The 14,167-nt window shown below is 34.1% G+C and overlaps 1 protein-coding gene and 1 pseudogene across 2 annotated transcripts; both read right to left on the reverse strand.

Annotated features, from left to right (window-relative positions):
- Window positions 1-1,007: 1,007 nt before the first annotated feature.
- Window positions 1,008-7,972, reverse strand: LOC123899001. 2 transcript variants are annotated; one of them, XM_045950060.1, is made up of 11 exons: window positions 7,076-7,972; window positions 6,209-6,451; window positions 5,915-6,109; window positions 5,226-5,426; window positions 4,812-5,126; window positions 3,933-4,592; window positions 3,785-3,853; window positions 3,154-3,321; window positions 2,648-2,864; window positions 2,197-2,541; window positions 1,008-1,615 (listed from the first exon to the last, which is right to left on the reverse strand). In XM_045950060.1, the coding sequence occupies exons 1-11, from the start codon at window positions 7,670-7,672 to the stop codon at window positions 1,524-1,526; spliced, it is 3,102 nt and encodes a 1,033-aa protein (XP_045806016.1). In that variant the 5' UTR covers window positions 7,673-7,972; the 3' UTR covers window positions 1,008-1,523. The 2 variants fall into 2 exon arrangements, with proteins under 2 accessions (XP_045806016.1, XP_045806023.1); XM_045950067.1 differs by having other exon boundaries at window positions 6,209-6,364; window positions 7,076-7,884.
- A 1,907-nt stretch (window positions 7,973-9,879) lies between these two features.
- On the reverse strand, window positions 9,880-11,400 carry LOC123924049 (annotated as a pseudogene).
- Between the last annotated feature and the right edge of the window lie 2,767 nt (window positions 11,401-14,167).

The following is a 14,167-nucleotide window of genomic DNA, read 5'->3' on the forward strand; positions in this document are numbered from 1 at the left end:
AATATTCTAGTCCCAATTTTCCAGACTGCATTCCTCTTTCCAATGAAATTTGTAACTGAATTTAGTATATGAGCAGCTCGATTAAATTGAACATGTTTCAAATTTCAATGCCCTGCAAGATAGAAACCAATGCAGACTTCAGAATTATAGTCTCATAAACCAAGATTCCCTTTGCACTAAGTTACACTCAAATCTCGCTATTTCATACCATGGCCACAAAAATAAACATGTTTTGCCATTTTTTGTAACAGAATCTTTCATGCAAAACTGGACATCCTATCGGAGTCTTAGTCTTTCACAATGTATAAAAGCACCACACATATTATAAAGTAAAGAGAGTAGATGAACATTGATTTCTGTTATTGAAAATGAATCAAGTTAGTTACAATGGTAACCTTCTATAGCCTGTTAACTACCCATGGTAACTGACAGGTGTCAGTTACTTTACAGCTGGCATAACTAAATGCCTCTTGCTAAATCTACTATTCTTTACAATTGCAGTTTATAAATGAAGAGTTCAAATCAGCTCCAGTCCCCTATCCTCCAGTTTTTCCGGTTCCTTAATAGATGTGTGACACATGGCAATAAAACGAATCAATGGTTCAGATTAAAAAATTAAAATCTGGTTGAGAAAACAGGGTTACTCTTCTTTTCAGTTTTCACGATACCTCTTCCTTCTACTCTTCTCTAATGAAACAAACGAAACCATGTATCCATCTTTATGTCGCCTGTCCATCTTTATATCGTTATGTCTCCAACTCGCCGTCTCTGACTCACCGTCCCTTACTCGCCGTTTTTGACTCGCCATCTTCCTTACTCGCCGCTGCCGTGACTTCGATTCTCAAAATTTAGAAACTAGCATACGTGGCAATTTTAGCAAAATTATGGGCAATGAATGTAAAAGTATAAAATTTTACATTGAAAAAAAAAAAATATTCTCATTTTTAAAAATTGAATACATTTTTAAGACAAAAATTTATTATGTTGTTTCAAATATGACAGTTTGGTTACAAATTTCAATCAATTTATTTTTTAAATTAAATCATGCCAAAATACATTTGTATAATATGGTTAAGGGAAGAATCCCGGTTGCTTTACAAACAACAACATAATTTGACAAGAAACATTATTCCCTCTGCAAAACTGGATCATATCCAGAATTCTACTCTATGTAGTATATTTCTTTGTTATCACTAGTAATACATTTTACACCTGTAACATCCGCCTGTTGTTCCAAACCTTCCACTTAAAGAATGGTACCTATTGAAGAAAGAATTAACTTAATCATGACTTTGCCTGATCAGACCCAAGAGCAGTGCAGCCATATAATTTTCATCTCCGACAACGATCTACTTTTACTTTAACAACCGCTGCCAATGCGCCTCACCCCAACTAACAAAAAAACGGATCCTGCCACACAATCTCCGAATGATTTTTCTTAGTGTAAAAACCTTAAACTACACACCAAAAAATCTAGTGGAAGAATCCCTTTGTTTTAAGAGACTCAATTGAATCAACGGGTATCACTTGGGAGGATCTGAACTTATTAGATTGAGCCACAAGTTTGCGAGCTTGACGAAGCAGGGCTTCCCGTTCCATGTTGCAAAATTTAGCCCTGATAGATAAAAATCAGAGGAGAAAAAAGATTACAGGATGAACAGGAAGATAGGTAATGGAGATTTCCACTATCCGTTTTTAAAATGAAAAACATCATATTTTTCCCACTTCATTCTATAAAAACATAGCCTTTGAGTTATTGATCCAAACAGACTAAATCAAATGTAAATTGGTGTTAAATATTCAACTGTTAGTAAATAATGCAGAAAGAATCTTTCCAACATTTATCATGCAGCACGTGCACCTTATTTTGTTCCACCTTATACATTAGAGGTGTTTTAATAGTTTAGTCTTGTAGGTCGAATCTCTAGTATAGCATCATCTGAGAACATGTGAGAGGGTTCAGCTGCTAACAGATCAGTTTAGCCAACACAAAAAGATTTCACTGAAGGTGCTGTGTGTGTGGCAGATGGCTACAGGAGCCAAGTTGAAGAGATAGCCTAACTAATACTTGTCGAAACATGTATGGAAAATTTCTATGCTTAAAAGATTGAAAGAAATATTTTCTATTAAGAAGAACTCTCAAGCCATATTTTATCAATTGGGTTTCAAAGACAGCTAAGCTTATTGTACAAATACCTGGTAAGCAATCAGCAGGTAAGGCTGACAACTGGCACATAGTTTCTTCTCCCGAGATGACATGGCTCTGAAGTGCATGCTCATCAAGCTCATGAATGTACTTAATGGATTGAACCAATTCCCTTGAGATGCCATCCACGTCAAAGTTATTATGATTTGATATACTAGAAAGTGCTTCTTCAAGTCCTGAAGCCAACCATAGGCTATTACACTCGCCCAAAAGGGCAAACAAACTTGTACGATCTATAGAACCAGACAACATCCATGGTTTGTGAAGTTTGGCCGAAACTCGAACAATTTCTACCACTCTATAAATTTCTCCAAGTGCATGGACATACTGAACACCTATGTCAACCCACAACCGCAGAAAAAGAAAGAGGTTAATTCATACTCCATAAGTTCATTTGCATCAACAGCACATGACAGGGCATGATTTAATCATCGACCTTACCTTTTGGGATAGATAATAACTGGTCATGGACATTCTTTTTCACTGCTTCCGTCCAGATATAAGCACCGTGTTTCAGCTCTTGAGAACAAACAAAGGCAATCTTGGACCATATTGTAAGATAATTAGATTGTTCTTCTCCTGATCCCAACTTGAGAATTCTTAATGTTGATACTGCATCTTTCAAGAGTTCCATAGCAGATTTTATATCCGTCTCGGCCTATCCAAATACAAATAGAATCATGCAATAACAAGTGCTGTCAAGCTAAATGGCACAGTAAGGAAGAGGATTATCAATAAAATACAACAAGAAAATATAACCCTCATCCATTCCATTAATCTTAAGAACGCACAAATATCATTACTTATGCTAAAATCACTTATATCCTTATATATTTAGTATATAACTAAAAAGATCCTGCAGTCGTTTACATTACTATATATTTGCATGCACAAAAGAATAAAACTTGAAAAATACAATGCTCAACATTTTCAAGAGATAGACATACCATAGCCAACCTTGATGGTAGCTGGTATTCTGATTCAAGAGGTAGGAACTTAGGTTCCTTCAAAACTTTAAGAAGCTCATCAAAGTTCACATTTCTCGGTGAATAATTTTCAGAGAGATATTCAACAGGTACGCTCATATGATGCTGATGCAGCATCTCAGAAAATTCCTGTAAAAGAAAAGATAAGTAGAAACAAGGCTGAAACTATTATCAAGGAAAGACATACACAAATAACAAGTTTTAGAAAATCATTTTCACAATAGCATTCACTAGAGGCTTAGCTAAATCATTTTTTACAGAGGCCTTTAACCCAACGAATTTTCACAATAGCATTCACTAGTGGCTTAGCTAAATCATTTTTGACAGAGGCCTTTAACCCAATGAACACAAATCACAACCATGCCATTACGCGGGTTCTATAGACTCGGGGTTCTGGTAGATTTCGTGATAAAATCCTGCCAGATCTAGCTTGAGATTTTCCAGTTCTCTCACGGAGCAAATTCTATTCCCCAATCCCCTTCCCTATCCCTAGGTTGTACTATTTCTGTTGTTAGGTTAAAACAAATAGCTACAGGCCACAACAAAAATATTAGATAGAAAATTTGATATAGTCATAAACTAGTTCATGTACCTGAATTTCCACCTCAAGAGCTTTTACTTTCGCCTCTTCGCCCGATTGAGCCGCAACATCTTGAGCTTTCTAAGATTATTTGTTGGTGAATAATTTCAGTCAGTATCATCCAATTTTTATCTAAGAAATACCAGAAAAGGTTACCTACCTTAAGGTTCTGAAGATGGAATAGGAGCTCATTGCACAATTCATCCTTCAAATTGCTAAAAAACTCCACACAATCTGACAGTTCTAATTCAGTTGATAACTGTGTCAGTAAATCTCTGTGATCTATAGTAGATGCCTGATCTTGACCACCTGTTCTAGATATAGCATCCTTAAATTCCCATGAATCATCTTCAAAACCATCATTACCATTGATCAAATCAGAATTTAAAACTTTCAGGGAAGTCTGCAACCCATTCTCATTGAATTCTGTTGGATGATTAAAAGAAGTGTTTTGTGCAGATTCCTGGGTGAATGTGGTTTCAGGTGAAGCATCCTTAAAGTCCCCAAAGTCATCATCAAAATCATCACTGTTATCCAAATTGGAGCCTGATAATTCGGGGGAGCCAAATGTCTCATTTCCACTTGCTTTTGGTGTCACATTAGGAGAAGTTTTGTTTTCAGTTTGACTATATAAAGTCCATATCAAGTCATTGATAGATAAGTTGGAACCAGGATTATTGAGGTTGTTATGCGTTGGAGATACTGGTGGATAGGGAGACAAATCTTGCGACACAGAATGTTCATTTGTATCGGGCATATCATCGCCAAAAATTGACAGAGGTAAGGCTTCCCTACGATTCTCTGAAGTTATTAGCGGCTTCTGGAAATAGAAAGAACAGTAGCATGGACAATATGTTTAAAGAGTATGAAGATTATTCGACAATTAGACAAAATAATGTGCCATCAGACTGATCCATAAAAAAAATTAGTAGATCCGCAAGCCAAGTTTAAGAACTCAAGATGGAATCTCCTTTTTTAAAAATTAAACCCAGACATTACCCCACGATATATAAAATATGATATCAAATTGATTCAGTACCTCATGTTTTATTCCTTTTTCTGTGACTGCATCCTTTGATTCAGACACATTGACATCTGAATCAACATTCATATTGGTTGGGGATGCATTGCTTTTGTTGTTTTCATCGTGGTTGTTATCGCCTTTGAAGTATGACTCTGAAAATAGACTATCTTCAACCATGGAACTGGTATTTAAGTCAAAGCCAAAGCCCCACCCATTAGATTGATGAGATTTTGATGCAAGAGATGGGTCGAGAGTACTATCGGAAGCTCCACCATCATCATTGAGTGCTTCTATAGCAGTAGGATATATATTATCCTTTTTTGGTGCTTCCTAATACCAAAAATCCACAATCAGATTGTGAAAATGAATAGACCATAGTAATCCAAATAATGTTACATAAAATGAGGAAACTATGTTAAAAAAACCAACCAAAGTTTGATTCGATCCAGGCCATGAATGTGCATTTGTCACCTTCTCAAATGTTTGATTGAACAAAGTAAGCCCGGCTCCACTTTCATTTGATTCACTTTTCGGACCTGCCTGTGAGCTTTGAGCTGCAGAACTTGGACTGAACTCAAACCCCAGGTGCCATTCACCAACCACACTATTACCATGCTTTGGCGCTTCAACCTTTATAATATAATAATACAGATTATCACAATAATGAAACACATTGCCTAAAGAAAAAAAAACGTTTGTATAATTAAGCAAGCGCATGTTATTTCATTGACATGAATCTCTTGCCCAAAAGCATAGCTTAATATATTACACCAAAACCTAAATGTTACTACAACAGTCACCAGCACAAAATGTAAATCATGTATAACAATTGGTCAATAACCCACTTACATTGCTTTCCAACCTTTTTTTCTTGTTTCAATTCAATCAATTAGCCTTTGTTCCTCCCATTGAAACATAAATACATGAATATGTACAACAGTGCATAGCTTTCCTAAAACTAGTTTCTATTGAACAAACCATAAAAAATATCCAACGCCGTTATTTTAAGTGAATAGAACAAAAATCAAGCAATAAACTTAAGATGAATACTAAGTTTATAATACATTCAGGCATTCACATCAGCTTCAGGTTTTCAACAATTCAATCAGGTCCATTACCTTAACATTTGAGTTATTGTTTCCAGTTCCCCATTCCGCAGACTTGAATTCCCATCCATCATCGTCCTCGTCTTGATTCAAATCGCTTGTGTTTGAGTTCATTGGTCCATCAGCGCTTGGATTGGGACCATCAACATTGGAAATCGTAACTGATCCATTGTGAGTAGGATATATATTATCCTTTTTTGGTGCTTCCTAATGCCAAAAATCCACAATCAGATTGTGTAAATGCATAATACTTGATCATGTAAACAATGTTGCATAAAATGAGTAAACTATGTTAACAAAACCAACCAAAGATTGATTTGGTCCTGGCCATGAATGTGTATTCGGCAACTTCCCAAAAGTTTGATTGAACATAGTAAGCCCATCTCCAGTTTGATTTGATTCACTTTTCGGACCTGCCAGTGGGCTGTGAGATGCAGAAATTGGACTAAACTCAAATCCCAGCTGCCAGTCATCAACTTTGTTAGAAATCTCAGCGGATGAATCCGGCAAAACACCAACCGCACTGTTACCATGCTTTGGCGTTTCAACCTTTAAAATATAATACAGACTATTAGTGTAATGAAGCCCATTACATTAAAAAAGAAATGTCTGTACAATTAAGCTAGCACTGTGATGAATCATGAAATGAATCTCTTTCACAAAAGCATAGCTTCTTAATATATTATTCCAAAACGTAAATGTTACTAGACCAGTCACCATCACAAAAAGTAAAGCATTCATTTTTTTAAGACACGGTATCCGGCCCAAGGACTAACTAATCCGAGGGACATCAATCCCACCATCCTCTAGCGGAGGGACCCATTTGAAGTATGGACTGATCCAACACTGGAAGTGGTGCCGGAAGGATTTGAAAAGTAAAGTACTTATAACAATTGATCGATAACTAACTTGCATTTCATTCCAGCCCATTTCTTTTTATTTTACTGCAATTCAATCAATTAACCATTGTTCCTTCCTCCAAATGAAAACTAATCACATCAACATGTGCAACAATGCATAGCTTTCCTAAAACTAGTTTCTATTGAACAAAGCATACAAAATAACCATCCATATTATTTGAAGTCAAAATAGAAAAAATAAAGCAAATTTAATATGAATACTAAATTTAAACTACTTTCCAGCATTCAATCACATCAGCTTCAGCCATTTTACCTTAGCATCCAAGCTTCTGTTTCCATTTTCCCATTCCGCAGACTTGAATTCCCATCCATCATCATCCTCCTCATCCTCATCCCGATTCAAATCGTTCGCATTCGCATTCAACTTCATCGCTCCATCGTCGCTTCGATTGGAAGAATCAACATTGGACATTGAAACTGATCCATTAACAGAACTAACCTGAGTTTTCTGATGATACAAATTTGAAATCAAATCACTGATTCCAACACCACCACCAACACCACCATTCAAACCAGATCCATTTTTCACAACACCACCACCGTTACCGGAGAAAAAATCACCAGAACTAGAAACAGGTTCCTGATCTTCTTCTTCACCGAAAATTGAAAGTGGAATAGCTCCACGAGCCTTGTTTGCTTGAACGGAGACACCGTTGGTGACGTTTACACGTTTGGCGAGAGGATCCGATGAAACTGTAAATAGATCAAAGGGTTTTGAGGCGGTGGTGGTGGTGCCATTGAAACCGCCCCAACCGTTATTTTGAACGGAGGTAGAAGGGAATTGTTGATTTGAAAAAGACGCGAATTTGAAGTCACCGAAGCTCTCGTCATCTTCTTCATCTTCTGCCATAGCTGAGAGAGATTCGTTGTTTCTTTCTCTCACGGTGGTTATGGCTACTTTGTGTTGTGTTGTGTTGTGTTGTTTGTGTTCAATCTTTCGGTGCAAATAGCGTTTTTTTATTTTTTTTCAGTGTATGATGACAGATAGATCTAGTGGGAAATGTTAATGATAATTTTGATGTGTGATAGCACCACTACTACAACTTTCATATTTATGAGGAATGAATCAATGGTGAGTGAGTGTTGATTATTATAAAATATAAATTTAAATTAAATTACATGAATACTTTTATTTTATTTCATTTCATTTGATTGAATGGCACCACTAGCCCACTACAGCTTTCATGTTGTTTGTCTAGATAAAAAAAAATTATCAATTCATCCTAGTGACTGTATCCTTTTGAGAATTACATGCTTTGAAATTATTATTATTATTATTATTATTTGTTTTGGTAAACATGCTTTTAAATGTTTAACATCAATAATTAATATTAGGCTATGTTTACTGAAAAATAAAAGGTAACTTATAAGTTTGTTTATAGCTGTTATAGCTTATACCGAGCAGGAATATATATATTGATTTACTTGATGAAGTAAGATAATTAGCGCACATAATTGAGTATGCCACAAAATTGAAGGTCGCGATTAGGTTTGACGCCAAAGTCAAATTCCAAAGTTTTATCAAAGAAGATCAGGTTTTATCAAAGACATTGGAGGTAAAGAAGGAAAAAGAACATGGAAAATTATCCTTTAGCTAAGAAGAACCATGCTTAAGCAACTTTAGGTCAAGAAAAACAACATATCATTTAGAAGATCTAACATGAAACATCTACCATAAACTGTTAAAATGTCACAAACCTCAAATTTTGTCTCAATTGTAATTTTTTCTTAATAAAGTTTCTACCAAACACATACCATGTTGTTTATCCTAAAATAAGATCAGCAATCAAACAGCGCATCCCATGAACGGAAATACATAAGGCCAATATGAATATATAAATCGCAAACAAAATCAAATTTGCAAAGGAAACCCTATAGACTTAAACTCATTCATGAGCTTCATGTTCGTAAGTGTGAGTTAAGTCTTACATTACTTAGAAAAGTGGAGGTTGAACATTTTATAAGTGAGAGGACCTATAAACCTAATGCCTTAAAGTTTTTGGTAAAAGTGTGGTGTCCAACTTACTTATAGAGTTATTCTTAAGTCCAATGTGAATAATCCACCGACTGCCTCCTCGTGATCTAACAGTGGTATCAGAGCTGATGGTTCGACTGACTCCTTGTTTCGTTGAGTGCGACAGCGATGTGCAAGTGTATGGATGAAGAAAGCTTCTGCTTGAGGAGAGACATAAAGAATTGAAGGACTCACATTTGAGGGGAAGTTGTTTGTGGCAAGTGCGAGTTATAAGTCTCACTTGTATAGTTGTTCTTAAAGCCCAATATAAATAATCCTCCGGTTGCCCTTCGGTTGCCCCTTAATGACATGACACTTCAAACCTAGGGTGCAAAGGTACCATATCATACTATGTCACACACCAATATTTTTTCAACTTACAAGGACATAATCAATAGAACCTGTTGGGGTAGTGAGGCCCATTCCTAACCAAGTAAGTACCACAACTGTCATCCCAATGAATTGCCACACACTCATTCTTTACCTTTGACCGAATTACAAGATGGAAAAGGAAGCACTCTGATGACATCGCATGTCGAGAAAGAAGCTGGCAGAGGGTATGGTCTTGATTCCGAAGATTTTTTTTTACTTCTATAGTTGGCTTGTGTAATGACATGAGCCTAAAAGGACCAACATCTTATGGATTACTAATAAAAAGTCTACTTAAAAATGAGTTAAACACGCCCAATAACAAAGTCCAACTACATAGAATATTTGAAGTTCTCACTTTGCCATAAACTATCGATCGTCTGATCTAAATCAACAAATTATGTATTGATTGATCTCAAATCAATGACTAAAAAATATAATTATATGCGATTATGTTATAAGAATACCTCTATATTTTTCTAACATGTACATAAACTTTTTTAAAAAACTCCACATTAATACATATATACCAACGAAGGGCTTACAATTGATTTTCCAAATATTAACAATCAAATCCCAATCTCAAATGTACCAAAAGAAAAGAACATGTACCAAAAAAAAAAACCCCAATCCCAATATACAAGTAGTACATTGCTATTTGCCATAGCAAATCATGAATCAACAACTTAACAAAATGATTGAACACTCCAAATCCAATATACAAAAAATAAAAATATGTTTCAATAGCAAATAAATAAAAGTAAATAGAAAGAAAATTCCACCAAATGAAGCATAAAAGAAACAGAACAATCACTTTAGTTGAACAGAAAAACAATCACACTGAAGAATGTAACCATCATCATCAACCAATGACCCTTCCAAGCTCCAACAATCAAAGAGCTAGCAGAAGAAAAATCACCAGAACTTGTGTTGGTACTAATAATAAGAACCATCCAATCATCTTCATAACCAACCCCAGCTATTGTATACTTTGAATTATTTAAATACTTTGTAAAGTGACTATACTTAGTATAATTAGAAAACAAATTATCTTGATCCAATTTGGGCACACAAACTGGCATAATGACACCATCTTTTGTGGTGTTGATGTTGATCTTACATTTCTCGACGCTCTTTTTGAAGTTAGGAATTTTTGGATTGCTACCGGGTGAAGGGTAATAGTTATGAAAGTCTAGACATTGTTTGTCTTCTAAATCATCTGCAATTTTGTTAGCTAAACAAGATGGTTTGTTGGCTTTCTCTAGGATAGGAAGGTTTAGAACTTTTCTGTATGTGTTTATGTCATGAAGTAGATCCGTCACCTTCTCTGCATAAAAAAAAAATTCATATTAAACATCACATTCACTAATGATGCATGCATGAACACCCGTTTTTCGTGGATCTGGATCTCCCGCAGTAGCAGGAGCATGCAGTTTGTCGCAGTAACGGATCTCAACCATATAATGATTACAAATTAGACGGTTTAAAATTGATATAATAAAATCAAGTATAAAGCAATCTCAACCGTTGATTATCGATCGGGCGGTCCCAATCTGTTACAGTAAATGTAATAACGGGAAATCCAAACCCATTTTTCGTATACATAATCACGTAAAAAAAATTAATTCAGTTGAATAAATAGTTAACTCAATTCATGTTAAAAAATGTAATTAATTCATATAATTGAATTAGCCACAATTTTAAGCATGAATTGAAATAACTACATTTTTGTACGTGATCAATTAAGTGTCGTAGGCCTACCAAAAATTACGTGCCATGAAATATTTTAGTGTTGTATTAGACATTATATCTAAAATGCATGTAAATATGTTAGCTTTACTATAGATTGAGCAAATATCTATGCATTTATATATCTAAGAAAAAAATTTCTTTATATGATGGTAAAATTTTACACTTATTTTTCTTGTAATTTAAAAATAAAATAAGAATACATATTTCAAAGCATGAGATCTTTACTAGTTACCTCCTCTGCAGGCAGAGGTCACCGGACTTGAAAGCAGGTTGAGGGAAAAGACAAATAGGAGAAGGTAGAGACTAAGTTTGGAAGAGGACATTGTTAAATTAATGGAATGCATTATGGGGTTCAATTTATAGAACTTGTTTAGATTGGAATGGATAAAACTCTCAATAGAGGCTTAAATGCAACTACAATGTGATGATATATGATTTGTGAAAGACCATTGTCACACATTATATATTGATTGATGTCCCAATGAAAAATTAACTTTGAAGTGGAGAATGGAAAAGGAATAAAATGAGGACATAGCAAAAATTATAATACATTTTAAAAATTGGAAGATACTAAAAAAATAATTCTCTTAAAAAAAGTTAAGTGTAGAAAAACAGAAGTACGAATTTTTTAATTATTTTATTTTTAAAATAGATGACTATTCTAGTACACATCTTATTTGAACATGTATCGATAATATAAAAATGTAAATTTTTCACTAATCGTTAATTGGTCTAATAGTAATTAATGTTAGAGTTGATAGGAAGAACTATAGTTCGATTCTCGCAACTACGAGATTTTGAGGAATATAATAATTACTGATTAGTAAGTAAAGGTGTGGTGGGGTGAGAGTGCTTCCTTGATCTTGCACTATGCTTTCTCATTTGTGGGAGATACTCTTCACTTTATGGGTACTTTGCTTGTAACTAGAGTCTATAGAGGGGCTTATGTTGCTATTATTCTTCTTGGTGCCGACAATATAAGGACCATGCATTTGAAAAGGTATCATTTTATTGCATGCTACTCTTTATTTTTCAAAGGAATTTTTTTTTGACACAATTTTTGAAAAAGGAATAATGCTAGGAACACACTCTTTAACAAACACACTCCAACACACTCTCTTTTATTGGTTGAAATTCACATGGGTCCCATAAAAAAATGTGGACCCATATAACTTTTATGGGACCCATGTGAATTTCAACAAATAAAAAAGAGTGTGTTGGAGTGTGTTTGTTAAAGAGTGTGTTGCTAGCACTCCTCTTTCAAAAAGACATTGAAAACTCTATCATTTGTTTTTGGTGCATATTAATTAGACTTTCATACACTCAATATTTTTAATAAAGTCATGTATTTCTTTGAAAAATTGAGAGAATCTCTATCCAACAAAATTGTCTACTTGAATTTAGAAAATAGCATAAAGTTTCATAATTGATGAATGGCCGTCAATTTTTCTAGAACCAATAATTCACATTTGTTGTACCGATGATTAGGACTGACTTATATTTTGTATAAGTTGTACGATCACATTGCATATGACCTACAATTTTGTCACGGTTAATCCGTGGCTAAATTAGTCTCCTACATAAAACCCTCAAAATATTTAAGACGACTATTATCTAACATCTATAATAAGTGAAAGATTACACAATGTTAATTAAATATTTTCACCCCCTAAAAAATTGTGCATTCAAATATAAACAACTATGGTTTGAAGTAGATGGAGGGGAGGGGAGGTTAGGGGATAATCTTGACAATTTTTTTTATTAAATAATTTTTTTAATAAAACATTTTTTATACTGAAAAAAAAACAAAATTTTAAAACAAATTTTTTTAAAATGTTCCCTCACAATTTAAAATGTTCCATGAATTTAAAATATTCCCTTTACCAATTTAAAATATTTTTTTAACCAATCAAATCTTTCTAATAATTGAGACTTTTTGTTTTTAATTTTTTTTTCAAGAATAAAAACATTTTTTTTTAAATTGAATAAAAAGAAATCTTTTTTGGTTAAGATTACCCCCTCACATTCCCTCCCCTCCATCTACTTCGAACCAAAAAGACCCTAAAAGATTAATAAAAAAGATTAGTAGAAAATTCTTTTTAAAAAAATTTAATAAAAAAAATATGGGTACCGACTGATGTTAATCTAGTCTCTAATGTTCATAGTTGGTGGTCGAATCCCTTGTTATGTATGGGTACCGACTGATTTTGTATTATTGATATTCTTGTAAACTTTTGTGATCTCTATCGGTACAATTTGTGCTGATGAGATTTTTCGATTAATGTATATTATATTATTTTTGCCCGTTAAAAAAAAAATTAGACAACAAATTGATTTAAGCATTTAAATAATTTGGAATTGATAATAATTTGGAATTTACTGAATAAATTTAGAAACCTAATTGGGTGGAAGTACTGGGCCGATGCCCTTAGCCCACAAAACAGAAAAGCCCATGAGATAGCTGCCTTTATAAGCACCGTCTTTCAGTTTCCACGCTATCTGTTTGCTTGAATTTGTGTTTCATTCTTCTTTCTATTCTAGGGTTTTAACGAAACACACGAAATTGTCGGTAACGGTAACATCTGATTGAGTAAGATCAATTTCTTGAATCTTTGGTCGTCATGTAAAATTCTGATGAAAAGAGGTGTTACGGATTGGAACACAAATCAAGCAGATGCCGTGGAGAATGATCAAAGAAAAACTCGCAATTTCTCCGAAAAAAGGTACCATTTTTACATTCTTGATAATTCAAAATCGTTCAATCTTCTGCATTTAGGAAACATGCTATGTCCCAATACTTTGTTGGGCACCGATGTTTTGAAAGATCAATTTCTTGACAAACCACTATGAATGTCAGTTAAGAAACGGTACCCATTTTTTTCTTTCTCATTTCTTGTTGTTCAAGAACATTCAATCTTTTGCTTGAGAAAAATGTGATCGGTGCCCCAAGACCCTTTTTTGGCACTAATATGGGGTCACTAGTTACCTTGTTGGGATACCCATTTTTTCATTCTTGATTATTCAAGAACATTTAATTTCTACTCGAAAGAAAGAAAGAAAAAAACCATGGTGGTTTAGGGTTTTTACTGATACTTATTTTTTCATTCTTGTAATGGTATCTCTATGTTATTGATGATCCTGGAATTAATTGTTATTGCAAATTGGGAATGTTACCTCAGTGACCCTATATAAATTATGAGATGATTAAAT

The sequence above is a fragment of the Trifolium pratense genome, linkage group LG1 (assembly GCF_020283565.1).
Source record: "Trifolium pratense cultivar HEN17-A07 linkage group LG1, ARS_RC_1.1, whole genome shotgun sequence".
Classification (NCBI taxonomy): domain Eukaryota; kingdom Viridiplantae; phylum Streptophyta; class Magnoliopsida; order Fabales; family Fabaceae; genus Trifolium; species Trifolium pratense.

Excerpts from the sequence above, each read along its gene's own strand:
- LOC123899001 (XM_045950060.1), bottom strand. The coding sequence starts at position 7,672 with ATGGCAGAAGATGAAGAAGATGACGAGAGCTTCGGTGACTTCAAATTC. Across the intron at positions 5,127-5,225 it reads CTGGATCGAATCAAACTTTG|GAAGCACCAAAAAAGGATAA; the intron begins GTTGGTTTTTTT and ends TTTTGGTATTAG. Across the intron at positions 4,593-4,811 it reads AAAAAGGAATAAAACATGAG|AAGCCGCTAATAACTTCAGA; the intron begins GTACTGAATCAA and ends TTCTATTTCCAG.